The 24,883-nt window shown below is 50.3% G+C and overlaps 1 protein-coding gene across 1 annotated transcript; it reads left to right on the forward strand.

Annotated features, from left to right (window-relative positions):
• The first annotated feature begins 18,994 nt into the window (after positions 1-18,994).
• Positions 18,995-24,788, forward strand: LOC144319250 (uncharacterized). Its single transcript, XM_077907095.1, has 3 exons — positions 18,995-24,370; positions 24,412-24,703; positions 24,763-24,788. The coding sequence occupies exons 1-3, from the start codon at positions 19,049-19,051 to the stop codon at positions 24,786-24,788; spliced, it is 5,640 nt and encodes a 1,879-aa protein (XP_077763221.1). The 5' UTR covers positions 18,995-19,048.
• Positions 24,789-24,883: the final 95 nt, after the last annotated feature.

Here is a 24,883-nt window from a genome sequence, read left to right on the forward strand (position 1 = left end):
TTCTCCAGACTTGACTACATCAACAGCCTGGCCGGATGCGAGCACACCAACAGCTTCCCCAGTCCTGACCACATCAACAGGGTCTCCAGACACAGGCACATCAACAGTTTCTCCAGTCATCACCACATCCATAACTTCTGTAGACATGAGCACATCAGCAACATCTCCAGATGCGACCACATCAGCATCTCCAGACATGACCACATCAATAGCCTGGCCAGATTCGAGCACATCAACAGCTTCCCCCGTCATGACCACATCAACTGCAACTCCAGACACGAGCTCATCAACAGCTTCTCCAGACAGCACGACATCCACAACTTCTCCAGATGCCACCACATCAACAGTTTCTCCAGTCGCAAGCACATCAACAACTTCTCCAGACTTGACTACATCAACAGCCTGGCCGGATGCGAGCACACCAACAGCTTCCCCAGTCCTGACCACATCAACAGGGTCTCCAGACACAGGCACATCAACAGTTTCTCCAGTCATCACCACATCCATAACTTCTGTAGACATGAGCACATCAGCAACATCTCCAGATGCGACCACATCAGCATCTCCAGACATGACCACATCAACAGCCTGGCCAGATTCGAGTACATCAACAGCTTCCCCAGTCATGACCACATCAACTGCATCTCCAGAGACGATCTCATCAACAGTTTCTCCAGACAGCACCACATCCACTGCTTCTCCAGATGCCACCACATCAACAGTTTCTCCAGTAGCGAGCACATCAACAATTTCTCCAGACTTGACTACATCAACAGCCTGGCCGGATACGAGCACACCAACAGCTTCCCCAGTCCTGACCACATCAACAGGGTCTCCAGACACAGGCACATCAACAGTTTCTCCAGTCATCACCACATCCATAACTTCTGTAGACATGCGCACATCAGCTACATCTCCAGATGCGACCACATCAGCATCTCCAGACATGACCACAACAACAGCCTGGCCAGATGATAGCACATCAACAGCTTCCCCAGTCATGACCACATCAACTGCATCTCCAGACACGAGCTCATCAACAGTTTCTCCACACAGCACCACATCCAATGCTTCTCCAGATGCCACCACATCAACACTTCCTCCAGTCGCGAGCACATCAACAACTTCTCCAGACACAAGCACATCAACAACTTCTCCAGACTTGACCACATCAATGACCTCTCCAGACACCAGCACTCTAACAGCATCTCCAGATACGAGCACATCCACAGCTTCTCCAGATGCCACCACATCCACACCTTTTGCAGTCCTGAGCACATCAATGACGTCTCCATTCATGACCACAACAGCTTCTCCAGACAGCATGACATCCACAACTTCTCCAGATGGCACCACATCAACAGTTTCTCCAGTCGCGAGCACATCAACAACTTCTCCAGACTTGACTACATCAACAGCCTGGCCGGATGCGAGCACACCAACAGCTTCCCCAGTCCTGACCACATCAACAGGGTCTCCAGACACAGGCACATCAACAGTTTCTCCAGTCATCACCACATCCATAACTTCTGTAGACATGAGCACATCAGCAACATCTCCAGATGCGACCACATTAGCATCTCCAGACATGACCACATCAACAGCCTGGCCTAATGCGAGCACATCAACAGCTTCCCCAGTCATGACGACATCAACTGCATCTCCAGACACGAGCTCATCAACAGTTTCTCCAGACAGCACCACATCCACTGCTTCTCCAGATGCCACCACATCAACAGTTTCTCCAGTCGCGAGCACATCAACAACTTCTCCAGACTTGACTACATCAACAGCCTGGCCGGATGCGAGCACAACAACAGCTTCCCCAGTCCTGACCACATCAACAGGGTCTCCAGACACAGGCACATCAACAGTTTCTCCAGTCATCACCACGTCCAAAACTTCTGTAGACATGAGCACATCAGCTACATCTCCAGATGTGAACACATCAGCATCTCCAGACATGACCACATCAACAGCCTGGCCTAATGTGAGCACATCAACAGCTTCCCCAGTCATGACCACATCAACTGCATCTCCAGACACGAGCTCATCAACAGTTTCTCCAGACAGCACCACATCCACTGATTCTCCAGATGCCACCACATCAACAGTTTCTCCAGTCGCGAGCACATCAACAACTTCTCCATACTTTACTACATCAAAAACCTGGCCGGATGCGAGCACACCGACAGCTTCCCCAGTCCTGACCACATCAACAGGGTCTCCAGACACAGGCACATCAACAGTTTCTCCAGTCATCACCACATCCATAACTTCTGTAGACATGCGCACATCAGCTACACCTCCAGATGCGACCACATCAGCATCTTCAGACATGAACACATCAACATCCCGGCCAGATGCGAGCACATCAAAAGCATCCCCAGTCATGACCACATCAACTGCATCTCCAGACACGAGCTCATCAACAGTTTCTCCAGACAGCACCACATCCACTGCTTCATCAGATGCCACCACATCAACAATTTCTCCAGTCGCGAGCACATCAACAACTTCTCCAGACACAAGCACATCAACAACTTCTCCAGACTTGACCACATCAATGACCTCTCCAGACACCAGCACTCTAACAGCATCTCCAGATACGAGCACATCCACAGCTTCTCCAGATGCCACCACATCGACACCTTTTGCAGTCCTGAGCACATCAATGACGTCTCCATTCATGAGCACAACAGCTTCTCCAGACAGCACGACATCCACAACTTCTCCAGATGCCACCACATCAACAGTTTTTCCAGTCGCAAGCACATCAACAACTTCTCCAGACTTGACTACATCAACAGCCTGGCCGGATGCGAGCACACCAACAGCTTCCCCAGTCATGACCACATCAACAGGGTCTCCAGACACAGGCACATCAACAGTTTCTCCAGTCATCACCACATCAATAACTTCTGTAGACATGAGCACATCAGCAACATCTCCAGATGCGACCACATCAGCATCTCCAGACATGACCACATCAACAGCCTGGCCAGATGCAAGCACATCAACAGCTTCCCCAGTCATGACCACATCAACTGCATCTCCAGACACGAGCTCATCAACAGTTTCTCCACACAGCACCACATCCACTGCTTCTCCAGATGCCACCACATCAACAATTTCTGCAGTCGCGAGCACATCAACAACTTCTCCAGACACAAGCACATCAACAGCTTCTCCAGACTTGACCACATCAATGACCTCTCCAGACACCAGCTCTCTAACAGCATCTCCAGATACGAGCACATCCACAGCTTCTCCAGATGCCACCACATCGACACCTTTTGCAGTCCTAGGCACATCAATATCGTCTCATTTCACGAGCACAACAGCTTCTCCAGACAGCACGACATCCACAACTTCTCCAGATGCCACCACATCAACAGTTTCTCCAGTCGCGAGCACATCAACAACTTCTCCAGACTTGACTACATCAACAGCCTGGCCGGATGCGAGCACACCAACTGCTTCCCCAGTCCTGACCACATCAACAGGGTCTCCAGACACAGGCACATCAACAGTTTCTCCAGTCATCACCACATCCATAACTTCTGTAGACATGAGCACATCAGCAACATCTCCAGATGCGACCACATCAGCATCTCCAGACATGACCACAACAACAGCCTGGCCAGATTCGAGCACATCAACAGCTTCCCCCGTCATGACCACATCAACTGCAACTCCAGACACGAGCTCATCAACAGCTTCTCCAGACAGCACGACATCCACAACTTCTCCAGATGCCACCACATCAACAGTTTCTCCAGTCGCAAGCACATCAACAACTTCTCCAGACTTGACTACATCAACAGCCTGGCCGGATGCGAGCACACCAACAGCTTCCCCAGTCCTGACCACATCAACAGGGTCTCCAGACACAGGCACATCAACAGTTTCTCCAGTCATCACCACATCCATAACTTCTGTAGACATGAGCACATCAGCAACATCTCCAGATGCGACCACATCAGCATCTCCAGACATGACCACATCAACAGCCTGGCCAGATTCGAGTACATCAACAGCTTCCCCAGTCATGACCACATCAACTGCATCTCCAGAGACGATCTCATCAACAGTTTCTCCAGACAGCACCACATCCACTGCTTCTCCAGATGCCACCACATCAACAGTTTCTCCAGTAGCGAGCATATCAACAATTTCTCCAGACTTGACTACATCAACAGCCTGGCCGGATACGAGCACACCAACAGCTTCCCCAGTCCTGACCACATCAACAGGGTCTCCAGACACAGGCACATCAACAGTTTCTCCAGTCATCACCACATCCATAACTTCTGTAGACATGCGCACATCAGCTACATCTCCAGATGCGACCACATCAGCATCTCCAGACATGACCACAACAACAGCCTGGCCATATGATAGCACATCAACAGCTTCCCCAGTCATGACCACATCAACTGCATCTCCAGACACGAGCTCATCAACAGTTTCTCCACACAGCACCACATCCACTGCTTCTCCAGATGCCACCACATCAACACTTCCTCCAGTCGCGAGCACATCAACAACTTCTCCAGACACAAGCACATCAACAACTTCTCCAGACTTGACCACATCAATGACCTCTCCAGACACCAGCACTCTAACAGCATCTCCAGATACGAGCACATCCACAGCTTCTCCAGATGCCACCACATCGACACCTTTTGCAGTCCTGAGCACATCAATGACGTCTCCATTCATGACCACAACAGCTTCTCCAGACAGCATGACATCCACAACTTCTCCAGATGGCACCACATCAACAGTTTCTCCAGTCGCGAGCACATCAACAACTTCTCCAGACTTGACTACATCAACAGCCTGGCCGGATGCGAGCACACCAACAGCTTCCCCAGTCCTGACCACATCAACAGGGTCTCCAGACACAGGCACATCAACAGTTTCTCCAGTCATCACCACATCCATAACTTCTGTAGACATGAGCACATCAGCAACATCTCCAGATGCGACCACATCAGCATCTCCAGACATGACCACATCAACAGCCTGGCCAGATGCAAGCACATCAACAGCTTCCCCAGTCATGACCACATCAACTGCATCTCCAGACACGAGCTCATCAACAGTTTCTCCAGACAGCACCACATCCACTGATTCTCCAGATGCCACCACATCAACAATTTCTGCAGTCACGAGCACATCAACAACTTCTCCAGACACAAGCACATCAACAACTTCTCCAGACTTGACCACATCAATGACCTCTCCAGACACCAGCACTCTAACAGCATCTCCAGATACGAGCACATCCACAGCTTCTCCTGATGCCACCACATCGACACCTTTTGTAGTCCTGAGCACATCAATGACGTCTCCATTCACGAGCACAACAGCTTCTCCAGACAGCACGACATCCACAACTTCTCCAGATGCCACCACATCAACAGTATCTCCAGTCGCAAGCACATCAACAACTTCTCCAGACTTGACTACATCAACAGCCTGGCCGGATGCGAGCACACCAACAGCTTCCCCAGTCATGACCACATCAACTGCATCTCCAGACACGAGCTCATCAACAGTTTCTCCACACAGCACCACATCCACTGCTTCTCCAGATGCCACCACATCAACAATTTCTGCAGTCACGAGCACATCAACAACTTCTCCAGACACAAGCACATCAACAACTTCTCCAGACACAAGCACATCAACAACTTCTCCAGACTTGACCACATCAATGACCTCTCCAGACACCAGCACTCTAACAGCATCTCCAGATAGGAGCACATCCACAGCTTCTCCAGATGCCACCACATCGACACCTTTTGCAGTCCTGAGCACATCAATGACGTCTCCATTCATGAGCACAACAGCTTCTCCAGACAGCACGACATCCACAACTTCTCCAGATGCCACCACATCAACAGTTTTTCCAGTCGCAAGCACATCAACAACTTCTCCAGACTTGACTACATCAACAGCCTGGCCGGATGCGAGCACACCAACAGCTTCCCCAGTCCTGACCACATCAACAGGGTCTCCAGACACAGGCACATCAACAGTTTCTCCAGTCATCACCACATCCATAACTTCTGTAGACATGAGCACATCAGCAACATCTCCAGATGCGACCACATCAGCATCTCCAGACATGACCACATCAACAGCCTGGCCAGATGCAAGCACATCAACAGCTTCCCCAGTCATGACCACATCAACTGCATCTCCAGACACGAGCTCATCAACAGTTTCTCCACACAGCACCACATCCACTGATTCTCCAGATGCCACCACATCAACAATTTCTGCAGTCACGAGCACATCAACAACTTCTCCAGACACAAGCACATCAACAGCTTCTCCAGACTTGACCACATCAATGACCTCTCCAGACACCAGCTCTCTAACAGCATCTCCAGATACGAGCACATCCACAGCTTCTCCAGATGCCACCACATCGACACCTTTTGCAGTCCTGAGCACATCAATGACGTCTCCATTCACGAGCACAACAGCTTCTCCAGACAGCACGACATCCACAACTTCTCCAGATGCCACCACATCAACAGTATCTCCAGTCGCAAGCACATCAACAACTTCTCCAGACTTGACTACATCAACAGCCTGGCCGGATGCGAGCACACCAACAGCTTCCCCAGTCCTGACCACATCAACTGGGTCTCCAGACACAGGCACATCAACAGTTTCTCCAGTCATCACCACATCCATAACTTCTGTAGACATGAGCACATCAGCAACATCTCCAGATGCGACCACATTAGCATCTCCAGACATGACCACATCAACAGCCTGGCCTAATGCGAGCACATCAACAGCTTCCCCAGTCATGACCACATCAACTGCATCTCCAGACACGAGCTCATCAACAGTTTCTCCAGACAGCACCACATCCACTGCTTCTCCAGATGCCACCACATCAACAGTTTCTCCAGTCGCGAGCACATCAACAACTTCTCCAGACTTGACTACATCAACAGCCTGGCCGGATGCGAGCACAACAACAGCTTCCCCAGTCCTGACCACATCAACAGGGTCTCCAGACACAGGCACATCAACAGTTTCTCCAGTCATCACCACGTCCAAAACTTCTGTAGACATGAGCACATCAGCTACATCTCCAGATGTGAACACATCAGCATCTCCAGACATGACCACATCAACAGCCTGGCCTAATGTGAGCACATCAACAGCTTCCCCAGTCATGACCACATCAACTGCATCTCCAGACACGAGCTCATCAACAGTTTCTCCAGACAGCACCACATCCACTGATTCTCCAGATGCCACCACATCAACAGTTTCTCCAGTCGCGAGCACATCAACAACTTCTCCATACTTTACTACATCAAAAACCTGGCCGGATGCGAGCACACCGACAGCTTCCCCAGTCCTGACCACATCAACAGGGTCTCCAGACACAGGCACATCAACAGTTTCTCCAGTCATCACCACATCCATAACTTCTGTAGACATGCGCACATCAGCTACACCTCCAGATGTGACCACATCAGCATCTTCAGACATGAACACATCAACATCCCGGCCAGATGCGAGCACATCAAAAGCATCCCCAGTCATGACCACATCAACTGATTCTCCAGACACGAGCTCATCAACAGTTTCTCCAGACAGCACCACATCCACTGCTTCATCAGATGCCACCACATCAACAATTTCTCCAGTCGCGAGCACATCAACAACTTCTCCAGACACAAGCACATCAACAACTTCTCCAGACTTGACCACATCAATGACCTCTCCAGACACCAGCACTCTAACAGCATCTCCAGATACGAGCACATCCACAGCTTCTCCAGATGCCACCACATCGACACCTTTTGCAGTCCTGAGCACATCAATGACGTCTCCATTCATGAGCACAACAGCTTCTCCAGACAGCACGACATCCACAACTTCTCCAGATGCCACCACATCAACAGTTTTTCCAGTCGCAAGCACATCAACAACTTCTCCAGACTTGACTACATCAACAGCCTGGCCGGATGCGAGCACACCAACAGCTTCCCCAGTCCTGACCACATCAACAGGGTCTCCAGACACAGGCACATCAACAGTTTCTCCAGTCATCACCACATCAATAACTTCTGTAGACATGAGCACATCAGCAACATCTCCAGATGCGACCACATCAGCATCTCCAGACATGACCACATCAACAGCCTGGCCAGATGCAAGCACATCAACAGCTTCCCCAGTCATGACCACATCAACTGCATCTCCAGACACGAGCTCATCAACAGTTTCTCCACACAGCACCACATCCACTGCTTCTCCAGATGCCACCACATCAACAATTTCTGCAGTCGCGAGCACATCAACAACTTCTCCAGACACAAGCACATCAACAGCTTCTCCAGACTTGACCACATCAATGACCTCTCCAGACACCAGCTCTCTAACAGCATCTCCAGATACGAGCACATCCACAGCTTCTCCAGATGCCACCACATCGACACCTTTTGCAGTCCTGAGCACATCAATATCGTCTCATTTCACGAGCACAACAGCTTCTCCAGACAGCACGACATCCACAACTTCTCCAGATGCCACCACATCAACAGTTTCTCCAGTCGCGAGCACATCAACAACTTCTCCAGACTTGACTACATCAACAGCCTGGCCGGATGCGAGCACACCAACTGCTTCCCCAGTCCTGACCACATCAACAGGGTCTCCAGACACAGGCACATCAACAGTTTCTCCAGTCATCACCACATCCATAACTTCTGTAGACATGAGCACATCAGCAACATCTCCAGATGCGACCACATCAGCATCTCCAGACATGACCACAACAACAGCCTGGCCAGATGCGAGCACATCAACAGCTTCCCCAGTCATGACCACATCAACTGCATCTCCAGACACGAGCTCATCAACAGTTTCTCCAGAAAGCACCACATCCACTGCTTCTCCAGATGCCACCACATCAACAGTTTCTCCAGTCGCGAGCACATCAACAACTTCTCCAGACACAAGCACATCAACAACTTCTCCAGACTTGACCACATCAATGACCTCTCCAGACACCAGCACTCTAACAGCATCTCCAGATACGAGCACATCCACAGCTTCTCCAGATGCCACCACATCGACACCTTTTGCAGTCCTGAGCACATCAATGACGTCTCCATTCATGACCACAACAGCTTCTCCAGACAGCACGACATCCACAACTTCTCCAGATGCCACCACATCAACAGTTTCTCCAGTCGCAAGCACATCAACAACTTCTCCAGACTTGACTACATCAACAGCCTGGCCGGATGCGAGCACACCAACAGCTTCCCCAGTCCTGACCACATCAACAGGGTCTCCAGACACAGGCACATCAACAGTTTCTCCAGTCATCACCACATCCATAACTTCTGTAGACATGAGCACATCAGCAACATCTCCAGATGCGACCACATCAGCATCTCCAGATATGACCACATCAACAGCCTGGCCTAATGCGAGCAGATCAACAGCTTCCCCAGTCATGACCACATCAACTGCATCTCCAGACACGAGCTCATCAACAGTTTCTCCACACAGCACCACATCCACTGCTTCTCCAGATGCCACCACATCAACAGTTTCTCCAGTCGCGAGCACATCAACAACTTCTCCAGACTTGACTACATCAACAGCCTGGCCGGATGCGAACACACCAACAGCTTCCCCAGTCCTGACTACATCAACAGGGTCTCCAGACACAGGCACATCAACAGTTTCTCCAGTCATCACCACATCCATAACTTCTGTAGACATGAGCACATCAGCAACATCTCCAGATGTGAACACATCAGCATCTCCAGACATGACCACATCAACAGCCTGGCCTAATGCGAGCACATCAACAGGTTCCCCAGTCATGACCACATCAACAGGGTCTCCAGACACAGGCACATCAACAGTTTCTCCAGTCATCACCACATCCATAACTTCTGTAGACATGAGCACATCAGCAACATCTCCAGATGTGAACACATCAGCATCTCCAGACATGACCACATCAACAGCCTGGCCTAATGCGAGCACATCAACAGCTTCCCCAGTCATGACCACATCAACTGCATCTCCAGACACGAGCTCATCAACAGTTTCTCCACACAGCACCACATCCACTGCTTCTCCAGATGCCACCACATCAACAGTTTCTCCAGTCGCGAGCACATCAACAACTTCTCCAGACTTGACTACATCAACAGCCTGGCCGGATGCGAGCACACCAACAGCTTCCCCAGTCCTGACCACATCAACAGGGTCTCCAGACACAGGCACATCAACAGTTTCTCCAGTCATCACCACATCCATAACTTCTGTAGACATGAGCACATCAGCAACATCTCCAGATGTGAACACATCAGCATCTCCAGAGATGACCACATCAACAGCCTGGCCTAATGCGAGCACATCAACAGATTCCCCAGTCATGACCACATCAACTGCATCTCCAGACACGAGCTCATCAACAGTTTCTCCAGACAGCACCACATCCACTGCTTCTCAGGATGCCACCATATCAACAGTTTCTCCAGTCGCGAGCACATCAACAACTTCTCCATACTTGACTACATCAAAAACCTGGCCGGATGCGAGCACACCGACAGCTTCCCCAGTCCTGACCACATCAACAGGGTCTCCAGACACAGGTACATCAACAGTTTCTCCAGTCATCACCACATCCATAACTTCTGTAGACATGCGCACATCAGCTACACCTCCAGATGCGACCACATCAGCATCTCCAGACATGACCACATCAACATCCCGGCCAGATGTGAGCACATCAAAAGCATCCCCAGTCATGACCACATCAACTGCATCTCCAGACACGAGCTCATCAACAGTTTCTCCAGTCATCACCACATCAATAACTTCTGTAGACATGAGCACATCAGCAACTTCTCCAGATGCGACCACATCAGCATCTCCAGACATGACCACATCAACAGCCTGGCCAGAGGCAAGCACATCAACAGCTTCCCCAGTCATGACCACATCTACTGCATCTCCAGACACGAGCTCATCAACAGTTTCTCCAGACAGCACCACATCCACTGCTTCTCCAGATGCCACCACATCAACAATTTCTGCAGTCGCGAGCACATCAACAAATTCTCCAGACACAAGCACATCAACAGCTTCTCCAGACTTGACCACATCAATGACCTCTCCAGACACCAGCTCTCTAACAGCATCTCCAGATACGAGCACATCCACAGCTTCTCCAGATGCCACCACATCGACAGCTTTTGCAGTCCTGAGCACATCAATGACGTCTCCATTCACGAGCACAACAGCTTCTCCACACAGCACGACATCCACAACTTCTCCAGATGCCACCACATCAACAGTTTCTCCAGTCGCAAGCACATCAACAACTTCTCCAGACTTGACTACATCAACAGCCTGGCCGGATGCGAGCACACCAACAGCTTCCCCAGTCCTGACCACATCAACAGGGTCTCCAGACACAGGCACATCAACAGTTTCTCCAGTCATCACCACATCCATAACTCCTGTAGACATGAGCACATCAGCAACATCTCCAGATGCGACCATATCAGCATCTCCAGACATGACCACAACAACAGCCTGGCCAGATGCGAGCACATCAACAGCTTCCCCAGTCATGACCACATCAACTGCATCTCCAGACACGAGCTCATCAACAGTTTCTCCAGACAGCACCACAGCCACTGCTTCTCCAGATGCCACCACATCAACAGTTTCTCCAGTCGCGAGCACATCAACAACTTCTCCAGACACAAGCACATCAACAACTTCTCCAGACTTGACCACATCAATGACCTCTCCAGACACCAGCACTCTAACAGCATCTCCAGATAAGAGCACATCCACAGCTTCTCCAGATGCCACCACATCGACACCTTTTGCAGTCCAGAGCACATCAATGACGTCTCCATTCATGACCACAACAGCTTCTCCAGACAGCATGACATCCACAACTTCTCCAGATGGCACCACATCAACAGTTTCTCCAGTCGCGAGCACATCAACAACTTCTCCAGACTTGACTACATCAACAGCCTGGCCGGATGCGAGCACACCAACAGCTTCCCCAGTCCTGACCACATCAACAGGGTCTCCAGACACAGGCACATCAACAGTTTCTCCAGTCATCACCACATCCATAACTTCTGTAGACATGAGCACATCAGCAACAACTCCAGATGCGACCACATCAGCATCTCCAGACATGACCACATCAACAGCCTGGCCAGATGCAAGCACATCAACAGCTTCCCCAGTCATGACCACATCAACTGCATCTCCAGACACGAGTTCATCAACAGTTTCTCCAGACAGCACCACATCCACTGATTCTCCAGATGCCACCACATCAACAATTTCTGCAGTCACGAGCACATCAACAACTTCTCCAGACACAAGCACATCAACAACTTCTCCAGACTTGACCACATCAATGACCTCTCCAGACACCAGCACTCTAACAGCATCTCCAGATACGAGCACATCCACAGCTTCTCCAGATGCCACCACATCGACACCTTTTGTAGTCCTGAGCACATCAATGACGTCTCCATTCACGAGCACAACAGCTTCTCCAGACAGCACGACATCCACAACTTCTCCAGATGCCACCACATCAACAGTTTCTCCAGTCGCAAGCACATCAACAACTTCTCCAGACTTGACTACATCAACAGCCTGGCCGGATGCGAGCACACCAACAGCTTCCCCAGTCATGACCACATCAACAGGGTCTCCAGACACAGGCACATCAACAGTTTCTCCAGTCATCACCACATCCATAACTTCTGTAGACATGAGCACATCAGCAACATCTCCAGATGCGACCACATCAGCATCTCCAGATATGACCACATCAACAGCCTGGCCTAATGTGAGCACATCAACAGCTTCCCCAGTCATGACCACATCAACTGCATCTCCAGACACGAGCTCATCAACAGTTTCTCCACACAGCACCACATCCACTGCTTCTCCAGATGCCACCACATCAACAGTTTCTCCAGTCGCGAGCACATCAACAACTTCTCCAGACTTGACTACATCAACAGCCTGGACAGATGCGAGCACACCAACAGCTTCCCCAGTCCTGACCACATCAACAGGGTCTCCAGACACAGGCACATCAACAGTTTCTCCAGTCATCACCACATCCATAACTTCTGTAGACATGAGCACATCAGCAACATCTCCAGATGTGAACACATCAGCATCTCCAGACATGACCACATCAACAGCCTGGCCTAATGCGAGCACATCAACAGCTTCCCCAGTCATGACCACATCAACTGCATCTCCAGACACGAGCTCATCAACAGTTTCTCCACACAGCACCACATCCACTGCTTCTCATGAAGCCACCACATCAACAGTTTCTCCAGTCGCGAGCATATCAACAACTTCTCCAGACTTGATTACATCAAAAACCTGGCCGGATGTGAGCACACCAACAGCTTCCCCAGTCCTGACCACATCAACAGGGTCTCCAGACACAGGCACATCAACAGTTTCTCCAGTCATCACCACATCCATAACTTCTGTAGACATGAGCACATCAGCAACGTCTCCAGATGTGAACACATCAGCATCTCCAGACATGACCACATCAACAGCGTGGCCTAATGCGAGCACATCAACAGCTTCCCCAGTCATGACCACATCAACTGCATCTCCAGACACGAGCTCATCAACAGTTTCTCCAGACAGCACCACATCCACTGCTTCTCATGATGCCACCATATCAATAGTTTCTCCAGTCGCGAGCACATCAACAACTTCTCCATACTTGACTACATCAAAAACCTGGCCGGATGCGAGCACACCGACAGCTTCCCCAGTCCTGACCACATCAACAGGGTCTCCAGACACAGGTACATCAACAGTTTCTCCAGTCATCACCACATCCATAACTTCTGTAGACATGCGCACATCAGCTACACCTCCAGATGCGACCACATCAGCATCTCCAGACATGACCACATCAACATCCCGGCCAGATGCGAGCACATCAAAAGCATCCCCAGTCATGACCACATCAACTGCATCTCCAGACACGAGCTCATCAACAGTTTCTCCAGACAGCACCACATCCACTGCTTCATCAGATGCCACCACATCAACAATTTCTGCAGTCGCGAGCACATCAACAACTTCTCCAGACACAAGCACATCAACAACTTCTCCAGACTTGACCACATCAATGACCTCTCCAGACACCAGCACTCTAACAGCATCTCCAGATACGAGCACATCCACAGCTTCTCCAGATGCCACCACATCGACACCTTTTGCAGTCCTGAGCACATCAATGACGTCTCCATTCATGAGCACAACAGCTTCTCCAGACAGCACGACATCCACAACTTCTCCAGATGCCACCACATCAACAGTTTTTCCAGTCGCAAGCACATCAACAACTTCTCCAGACTTGACTACATCAACAGCCTGGCCGGATGCGAGCACACCAACAGCTTCCCCAGTCCTGACCACATCAACAGGGTCTCCAGACACAGGCACATCAACAGTTTCTCCAGTCATCACCACATCAATAACTTCTGTAGACATGAGCACATCAGCAACTTCTCCAGATGCGACCACATCAGCATCTCCAGACATGACCACATCAACAGCCTGGCCAGATGCAAGCACATCAACAGCTTCCCCAGTCATGACCACATCAACTGCATCTCCAGACACGAGCTCATCAACAGTTTCTCCACACAGCACCACATCCACTGCTTCTCCAGATGCCACCACATCAACAATTTCTGCAGTCGCGAGCACATCAACAAATTCTCCAGACACAAGCACATCAACAGCTTCTCCAGACTTGACCACATCAATGACCTCTCCAGACACCAGCTCTCTAACAGCATCTCCAGATACGAGCACATCCACAGCTTCTCCAGATGCCACCACATCGACACCTTTTGCAGTCCTGAGCACATCAATGACGTCTCCATTCACGAGCACAACAGCTTCTCCAGACAGCACGACATCCACAACTTCTCCAGATGCCACCACATCAACAGTTTCTCCAGTCGCAAGCACATCAACAACTTCTCCAGACTTGACTACATCAACAGCCTGGCCGGATGCGAGCACACCAACAGCTTCCCCAGTCCTGACCACATCAACAGGGTCTCCAGACACAGGCACATCAACAGTTTCTCCAGTCATCACCACATCCATAACTTCTGTAGACATGAGCACATCAGCAACATCTCCAGATGCGACCATATCAGCATCTCCAGACATGACCACAACAACAGCCTGGCCAGATGCGAGCACATCAACAGCTTCCCCAGTCATGACCACATCAACTGCATCTCCAGACACGAGCTCATCAACAGTTTCTCCAGACAGCACCACATCCACTGATTCTCCAGATGCCACCACATCAACAATTTCTGCAGTCACGAGCACATCAACAACTTCTCCAGACACAAGCACATCAACAACTTCTCCAGACTTGACCACATCAATGACCTCTCCAGACACCAGCACTCTAACAGCATCTCCAGATACGAGCACATCCACAGCTTCTCCAGATGCCACCACATCGACACCTTTTGTAGTCCTGAGCACATCAATGACATCTCCATTCACGAGCACAACAGCTTCTCCAGACAGCACGACATCCACAACTTCTCCAGATGCCACCACATCAACAGTTTCTCCAGTCGCAAGCACATCAACAACTTCTCCAGACTTGACTTCATCAACAGCCTGGCCGGATGCGAGCACACCAACAGCTTCCCCAGTCCTGACCACATCAACAGGGTCTCCAGACACAGGCACATCAACAGTTTCTCCAGTCATCACCACATCCATAACTTCTGTAGACATGAGCACATCAGCAACATCTCCAGATGTGAACACATCAGCATCTCCAGACATGACCACATCAACAGCCTGGCCTAATGCGAGCACATCAACAGGTTCCCCAGTCATGACCACATCAACAGGGTCTCCAGACACAGGCACATCAACAGTTTCTCCAGTCATCACCACATCCATAACTTCTGTAGACACGAGCACATCAGCAACATCTCCAGATGTGAACACATCAGCATCTCCAGACATGACTACATCAACAGCCTGGCCGGATGCGAGCACACCAACAGCTTCCCCAGTCCTGACCACATCAACAGGGTCTCCAGACACAGGCACATCAACAGTTTATCCAGTCATCACCACATCCATAACTTCTGTAGACATGAGCACATCAGCAACATCTCCATATGCGACCACATCAGGATTTCCAGACATGACCACATCAACAGCCTGGCCAGATGCAAGCACATCAACAGCTTCCCCAGTCATGACCACATCAACTGCATCTCCAGACACGAGCTCATCAACAGTTACTCCACACAGCACCACATCCACTGCTTCTCCAGATGCCACCACATCAACTATTTCTCCAGTCGCGAGCACATCAACAACTTCTCCAGACACAAGCATATCAACAACTTCTCCAGACTTGACCACATCAATGACCTCTCCAGACACCAGCACTCTAACAGCATCTCCAGATACGAGCACATCCACAGCTTCTCCAGATGCCACCACATCGACACCTTTTGCAGTCCTGAGCACATCAATGACTTCTCCATTCATTGGCACAACAGCTTCTCCAGACAGCACGACATCCACAACTTCTCCAGATGCCACCACATCAACAGTTTCTCCAGTCGCAAGCACATCAACAACTTCTCCAGACTTGACTACATCAACAGCCTGGCCGGATGCGAGCACACCAACAGCTTCCCCAGTCCTGACCACATCAACAGGGTCTCCAGACACAGGCACATCAACAGTTTCTCCAGTCATCACCACATCCATAACTTCTGTAGACATGAGCACATCAGCAACTTCTCCAGATGCGACCACATCAGCATCTCCAGACATGACCACATCAACAGCCTGGCCAGATGCGAGCACATCAACAGCTTCCCCAGTCATGACCTCATCAACTGCATCTCCAGACACGAGCTCATCAACAGTTTCTCCAGACAGCACCACATCCACTGCTTCTCCAGATGCCACCACATCAACAGTTTCTCCAGTCGCGAGCACATCAACAACTTCTCCAGACTTGACTACATCAACAGCCTGGCCGGATGCGAGCACACCAACAGCTTCCCCAGTCCTGACCACAACAACTGCATCTCCAGACACGAGCTCATCAACAGTTTCTCCAGACAGCACCACATCCACTGCTTCTCCAGATGCCACCACATCAACAGTTTCTCCAGTCGCGAGCACATCAACAACCTCTCCAGACTTGACTACATCAACAGCCTGGCCGGATGCGAGCACACCAACAGCTTCCCCAGTCCTTACCACATCAACAGGGTCTCCAGACACAGGCACATCAACAGTTTCTCCAGTCATCACCACATCTATAACTTCTGTAGACATGAGCACATCAGCAACATCTCCAGATGCGACCACATCAGCATCTCCAGACATGACCACATCAACAGCCTGGCCAGATGCAAGCACATCAACAGCTTCCCCCGTCCTGACCACAACAACTGCATCTCCAGACACGAGCTCATCAACAGTTTCTCCACACAGTACATCATCCACTGCTTCTCCAGATGCCACCACATCAACAGTTTCTCCAGTCGCGAGCACATCAACAACTTCTCCAGACACAAGCACATCAACAACTTCTCCAGACTTGACCACATCAATGACCTCTCCAGACATCAGCACTCTAACAGCATCTCCAGATATGAGCACATCCACAGCTTCTCCAGATGCCACCACATCGACACCTTTTCCAGTCCTGAGCACATCAATGACGTCTCCATTCACGAGCACAACAGCTTCTCCAGACAGCACGACATCCACAACTTCTCCAGATGCCACCACATCAACAGTTTCTCCAGTCGCAAGCACATCAACAACTTCTCCAGACTTGACTACATCGACAGCCTGGCCGGATGCGAGCACACCAACAGCTTCCCCAGTCCTGACCACATCAACTGGGTCTCCAGACATAGGCACATCAACAGTTTCTCCAGTCATCACCACATCCATAACTTCTGTAGACATGAGCACATCAGCAACATCTCCAGATGCGACCACATCAGCATCTCCAGACATGACCACATCAACAGCCTGGCCAGATTCGAGCACATCAACAGCTTCCCCAGTCATGACCACATCAACTGCATCTCCAGACACGAGCTCATCAACAGTTTCTCCAGACAGCACCACATCCACTGCTTCTCCTGATGCCACCACATCAACAGTTTCTCCAGTCGCGAGCACATCAACAACTTCTCCAGACTTGACTACATCAACAGCCTGGCCGTTTGCGAGCACACCAACAGCTTCCCCAGTCATGAGCACATCAACAGCATCTGAAGACACAAGCAGATCAACATATCCCGATGTGACCACATCAACGATGTCTTCAGTCATGACCATATCAGTAGCTTCTCCAGATGCCACCACATCAACAGTTTCTCCAGTCGCAAGCACATCAACTACTTCTCCAGACTTGACTACATCAACAGCCTGGCCGGATGCGAGCACACCAACAGCTTCCCCAGTCCTGACCACATCAACTGGATCTCCAGACACAGGCACATCAACAGTTTCTCCAGTCATCACCACATCCATAACTTCTGTAGACATGAGCACATCAGCTACATCTCTAGATGCGACCACATCAGCATCTCCAGACATGACCACATCAACAGCCTGGCCAGATGCGAGCACATCAACAGCTTCCCCAGTCATGACGACATCAACTGCATCTCCAGACACGAGCTCATCAACAGTTTCTCCAGACAGCACCACATCCACTGCTTCTCCTGATGCCACCACATCAACAGTTTCTCCAGTCGCGAGCACATCAACAACTTCTCCAGACTTGACTACATCAACAGCCTGGCCGGATGCGAGCACACCAACAGCTTCCCCAGTCATGAGCACATCAACAGCATCTGAAGACACAAGCAGATCAACATATCCCGATGTGACCACATCAACGATGTCTTCAGTCATGACCATATCAGTAGCTTCTCCAGATGCAACCACATCAAGAGCCTCTCCAGATGGGAGCACATCAACAGCTTCTCCAGACATGAGCACTTCAGCAGTGTCTTCAGATGGGACCATATCAGCAGCTGCTCCAGATGCAACCACATCAACAACTCTTCCAGACATGACCACATCAACAGCGTCTCCAAACGTGACCACATCAGCAGCTTCTCCATATGTGACCACATCACCAGCTTCTGCAGAAGTGACATCAACTGCCTGGCCAGAAGCGAGCACATCAACAGCTTCTCCAGACATCAGCACATCAACAGCTTCTCCAGATGTGACTACATCAGCAGTGTCTCCAAATGGAACCACATCAGCAGCTTTTCCAGATGTGACCACATCAAGAGCCCTTCCCGATGCAGGCACATCAACAGCTTCTCCAGATATGAGCACATCAACAGGGTCTCCAGACATGAGCACATCAATAGCTTCACCAGACATGAGCACATCAACAGCTTACCCAGAGTTGACCACATCAGAAGTGTCTCCAGATGGGACCACATCAGCAGCTGCTACAGATATGAGCACATCACCAGCTTTTCCAGACGTGACCATATCACCTGCCTTGCCAGAAGCGAGCACCTCAATAGCGTCTCCAAATGGGACCACATCAACAGTGTCTCCAGACATGACCACATCAACATCGTCTCCAGATGGGACCATATCAGCAGCTTCTCCAGATGCGACCACATCAACTGCTCCATCAGATGTGATCACTTCAACAGTGTCTCCACATGGGACCACATCAGGAGCATCTCAAGAGGCGAGCACATCAACAGCTTCACCAGACATGAGCACATCAACAGGGTCTCCAGACGCGAGCACATCAACAGCTTCTCCAGATGGGACCACATCAGCAGCTGCTCCAGAGGTGACTACATCAACTGCCTTGCCAGAAGCGATCACCTCAACAGCTTCTCCAGACGTTACCACATCAACAGTGTCTCCAGATAGGACCACATCATCAGCTTCTCCAGATGAGACCACATCAACAGTGTCTCCAGATGTGACCACATCGACATCATCTCCAGATGGGACCACATCAACAGATTCTCCAGATGAGACCACAGCAACCGCTCCTCCGGACGTGACCACATCAACAACGTTTCCAGACGTGACCACCTCTGCAGCTTCTCCAGACGTGACCACATCAGGAGCCTCTCCAGACATGAGCACATCAACAGCTTCTCCAGACATGAGCACATCAGCAGTATCTCCTGATTGGAGCACATCAGCAGCTGCTCCAGATGCGACCACATCACCAGCCTCTGCAGAAGTGACCACATCAACTGCCTGGCCAGAAGTGAGCACATCAACAGCTTCTCCAGACATGAGCACATCAACAGTGTCTCCAGACATGAGCACATCAACAGCATCTCCCAATGGGACCACATCAGCAGCTTTTCCAGACATGACCACATCAGCGAGCACATCAACAGCTTCTGCAGACATGACCGCCTCAGCAGCTTCTCCAGACATGACCACATCAGGAGCCTCTCCAGACATGAGCACATCAACAGTGTCTCCAGACACGAGCACGTCAACTACTCCTCCATATGTGACCACATCAGCAGTTTCTCCAGATGGGACCACATCAGCAGCTTTTCCAGACGTGACCACGTCAGCAGCTTCTCCTGATGTGACCACATCAACAGCTTCTCCAGACATGAGCACTTCAGCAGTGTCTCCAGATGGGACCACATCAGCAGCTGCTCCAGATGTGACCATATCAACAGCCTCTCCAGACGGGACTATATCAACAGCCTGGCCAGATATGAGCACATCAACAGCCTCTCCAGACTTCACCACATCAACAGTGCCTCCAGACAGGACCACATCATCATCTGCTCAAGATGAGACCACATCAACAACATCTCCAGATGTGACTACATCAACATCGTCTCTAGACGGGACCACATCAGCAGCTTCTGCAGATATAACCACATCAATAGCATCTCCAGACACAAGCACATCAACCGCTTCTCCAGACTTGAACACTTCAACAGCGTCTCCAGAAGGGACCACATCACCACCCTGGCCAGATGCGAACACATCAACTGTTTCTCCGGACATGAGCACGTCAACAATGTCTCCAGACATGAGCACATCAACAGCCTCTCCAGAGGCAACCACATCAACAGTGTCTCCAGATGGAACCACATCAGCAGCTTTTCCAGACATGACCACATCCACAGCTTCTCCAGATGTGACCACTTCAAGAGCCTCTCCAGACATGAGTATATCAACAGCTTCTCCAGAGGCGACCACATCAACAGCCTCTCCAGACGGGACTTTCTCAACAGCCTGGCCAGATGCGAGCACATCAACAGGTTCTCCATACTTCAGTACATCAACAGTGTCTCCAGACAGGACCACATCATCATCTGCTCAAGATGAGACCACATCAACAACATCTCCAGATGTGACTACATCAACATTGTCTCTAGACGGCACCACATCAGCAGCTTCTCCAGATATAACCATATCAATCGCTTCTCCAGATGTGACCACATCAATAGCATCTCCAGACACGAGCACATCAACCGCTTCTCCAGACTTGACCACTTCAACGGCATCTCCAGAAGGGACCTCATCAGTAACCTGGCCAGATGTGAGCACATCAACAGCTTATCTGGACATGAGCACGTCAACAATGTCTCCAGACATGAGCACATCAATAGCTTCTCCAGAGGCGACCACATCAACAGTGTTTCCTGATGGAACCACATCAGCAGCTTTTCCAGACATGACCACATCAGCAGCTTCTCCAGACGTGACCACGTCAGCAGCTTCTCCAGATGTGACCACATCAACTGCTCCTCCAGACGTGACTACGTCAACAACATCTCCAGATGGGACCACATCAGCAGCTTCTCCAGATCTTGCCTCAACCACAGCTTCTCCAGACATGACCACATCAACAGTATCTCCAAACACGAGTACATCAGCAGCTTCTCCAGACGTGACCACATCAACAGTGTCTCCTGACGGGACCACATCAGCAGCTTCTCCAGATGCGACCACAGCAACAGCTTCTCCAGACATGAGCACATCAACAGGGTCTCCAGACATGAGCACATCAATAGCTTCACCTGACATGAGCACATCAACAACTTCTCCAGACTTGACCACTTCAACAGCGTCTGCAGAAGGGACCACATCACCAGCCTGGCCTCATGTGAGCACATCAACAGTTTCTCTGGACATGAGCACGTCAACAATGTCTCCAGACATAAGCACATCAACAGCTTCTCCAGAGGCGACCACATTAACAGTGTCTCCAGATGGAACCACATCAGCAGCTTCTCCAGATGTGACCATGTCAGCAGCGTCTCCAGATGTGACCACATCAAGAGCCTCTCCAGATGTGAGCACATCAACAGCCTCTCCTGATATGAGCACTTCGACAGTGTCTCCGGACATGAGCACATCAACAGTGTTTCCGGACAGGAGCACATCAACAACTTCTCCAGACTTGACCACATTTACAATGTCTCCAGATGGGGCCACATCAGCAGCTTCTCCAGATGTGACCACATCAGCAGCTTCTCCAGATGCGACCACATCAACAATGTCTCCAGACAGGACCACATCAACTGCCTGGCCAGAAGCGAGCACATCAACAGCTTCTCCAGACATCACTACATCAACAGTGTCTCCAGATGGGACCATATCAACAACCTGGCCAGATTCAAGCACATCAACGGTGTCTCCAGATGTGACCACATCAAGAACCTCTCCAGACGCGAGCACATCAGCAGCTTCTCCAGATGGGAGCTCATCAACAATGTCTCCAGACATGACCACATCTATAGCTTCCCCAGATGTGACCACATCAACAGCTTCTCCAGTCGTGACCACCTCAACTGCCTGGCCAGATGCTAGCACATCAACAGCTTCTCCAGATGTGACCACATCAACGGCTTCTCCAGATGTGACCACATCAACAACCTGGCCTGATGCGAGCACATCAACAGCTTCTCCAGACATGACCACATCATCAGCTTTTCCAGACAGGACCACATCTGCAGCTTCTCCAGAAGCAACCACATTAACAGCATCTCCAGAAATGACTACATCAATAGCTTCTCCAGACATGACCACATCATCAGCTTTTCCAGACAGGACCACATCTGCAGCTTCTCCAGAAGCGACCACATTAACAGCATCTCCAGAAATGACTACATCAATAGCTTCTCCAGACGTGACAACATCAAAAGCATCTCCAGATGTAAGCACATCAACAGCTTCTCCAGACTGGACCACATTAACAGTGTCTCCAGACACCAGCACATCAACAGTGTCTCCAGATGGGACCACATCAGCATCTTCTCCAAATGTGACCACATCAACATCTCCAGACATGACCACATCGACAATCTGGCCAGATTCAAGTACATCAACAGCATCTCCAGATGTGACCACATCAAGAACCTCTCCAGACGTGAGCACATCAGCAGCTTCTCCAGATGGGAGCACATCAACAATGTCTCCAGACATGACCACATCTATAGCTTCTCCAGATGTGACCATATCTACAGCTTCTCCAGACGAGACCACATCAATTGTCTGGCCAGATGTGAGCACATCAACAACTTCTCCAGAGGTGACCTCATCAACAGCCTGGCCAGTTGCGAGCACATCAACAATGTCTCCAGATGCGAGCACATCAACAGTGTCTCCAGACACGAGCACATCAACAGTGTCCCCAGACATGACCACATCAATAGTGTCTCTAGATGGGACCACATCAGCAGCTTCTCCAGATGTGAGCACATCAACAACATCTACAGACACGACCACATCAACAGCTATTCCAGACAGCACGACATCCACAGCATCTCCAGATGCCAACACATCAACAGTTTCTCCAGTTGCAAGCACATTAACAGTGTCTCCAGACACAGGCACCCCAACAGCTTCTCCAGATACCAGCACGTCAACAACGTCTCCAGATTCGAGCACATCCACAGCCTCTCAGGATGCCACCATATCTACAGCTACTCCAGACACCACTACATCAATAGCCTCTCTTGAGGCTAGCACATCAACAACATCTCCAGACATGGCCACATCAACAGCCTGGCCGGATGCGAGCACATCAACAGCTTCCCCAGTCATGAGCACATCAACAGGGTCTCCAGACACCAGCACATCAGCAACATCTCCAGATGCGACCACATCAGCATCTCCAGACATGACCACATCAACAGCCTGGCCAGATGCAAGCACATCAATAGCTTCCCCACTCATGACCACATCAATTGCATCTCCAGACACGAGCTCATCAACAGTTTCTCCAGACAGCACCACATCCACTGCTTCTCCAGATGCCACCACATCAACTATTTCTCCAGTCGCGAGCACATCAACAACTTCTCCAGACACAAGCATATCAACAACTTCTCCAGACTTGACCACATCAATGACCTCTCCAGACACCAGCACTCTAACAGCATCTCCAGATATGAGCACATCCACAGCTTCTCCAGATGCCACCACATCGACACCTTTTCCAGTCCTGAGCACATCAATGACGTCTCCATTCACGAGCACAACAGCTTCTCCAGATACCACCACATCAACAGTTTCTCCAGTCGCAAGCACATCAACAACTTCTCCAGACTTGACTACATCAACAGCCTGGCCGGATGCGAGCACACCAACAGCTTCCCCAGTCCTGACCACATCAACAGGGTCTCCAGACACAGGCACATCAACAGTTTCTCCAGTCATCACCACATCCATAACTTCTGTAGACATGAGCACATCAGCAACA

The sequence above is a fragment of the Canis aureus genome, chromosome 8, assembly GCF_053574225.1.
Source record: "Canis aureus isolate CA01 chromosome 8, VMU_Caureus_v.1.0, whole genome shotgun sequence".
Lineage (NCBI taxonomy): Eukaryota > Metazoa > Chordata > Mammalia > Carnivora > Canidae > Canis > Canis aureus.

What these genes read in the sequence shown, in the direction of transcription:
- LOC144319250 (XM_077907095.1), top strand. Translation starts at nt 19,049, where the DNA reads ATGTCTTCAGTCATGACCATATCAGTAGCTTCTCCAGATGCAACCACA. An exon ending in CACTCATGACCACATCAATT is followed by an intron (nt 24,371 to 24,411) that starts GCATCTCCAGAC and finishes TTCTCCAGACAG; the next exon opens with CACCACATCCACTGCTTCTC. An exon ending in CATCAACAGTTTCTCCAGTC is followed by an intron (nt 24,704 to 24,762) that starts GCAAGCACATCA and finishes GCCGGATGCGAG; the next exon opens with CACACCAACAGCTTCCCCAG.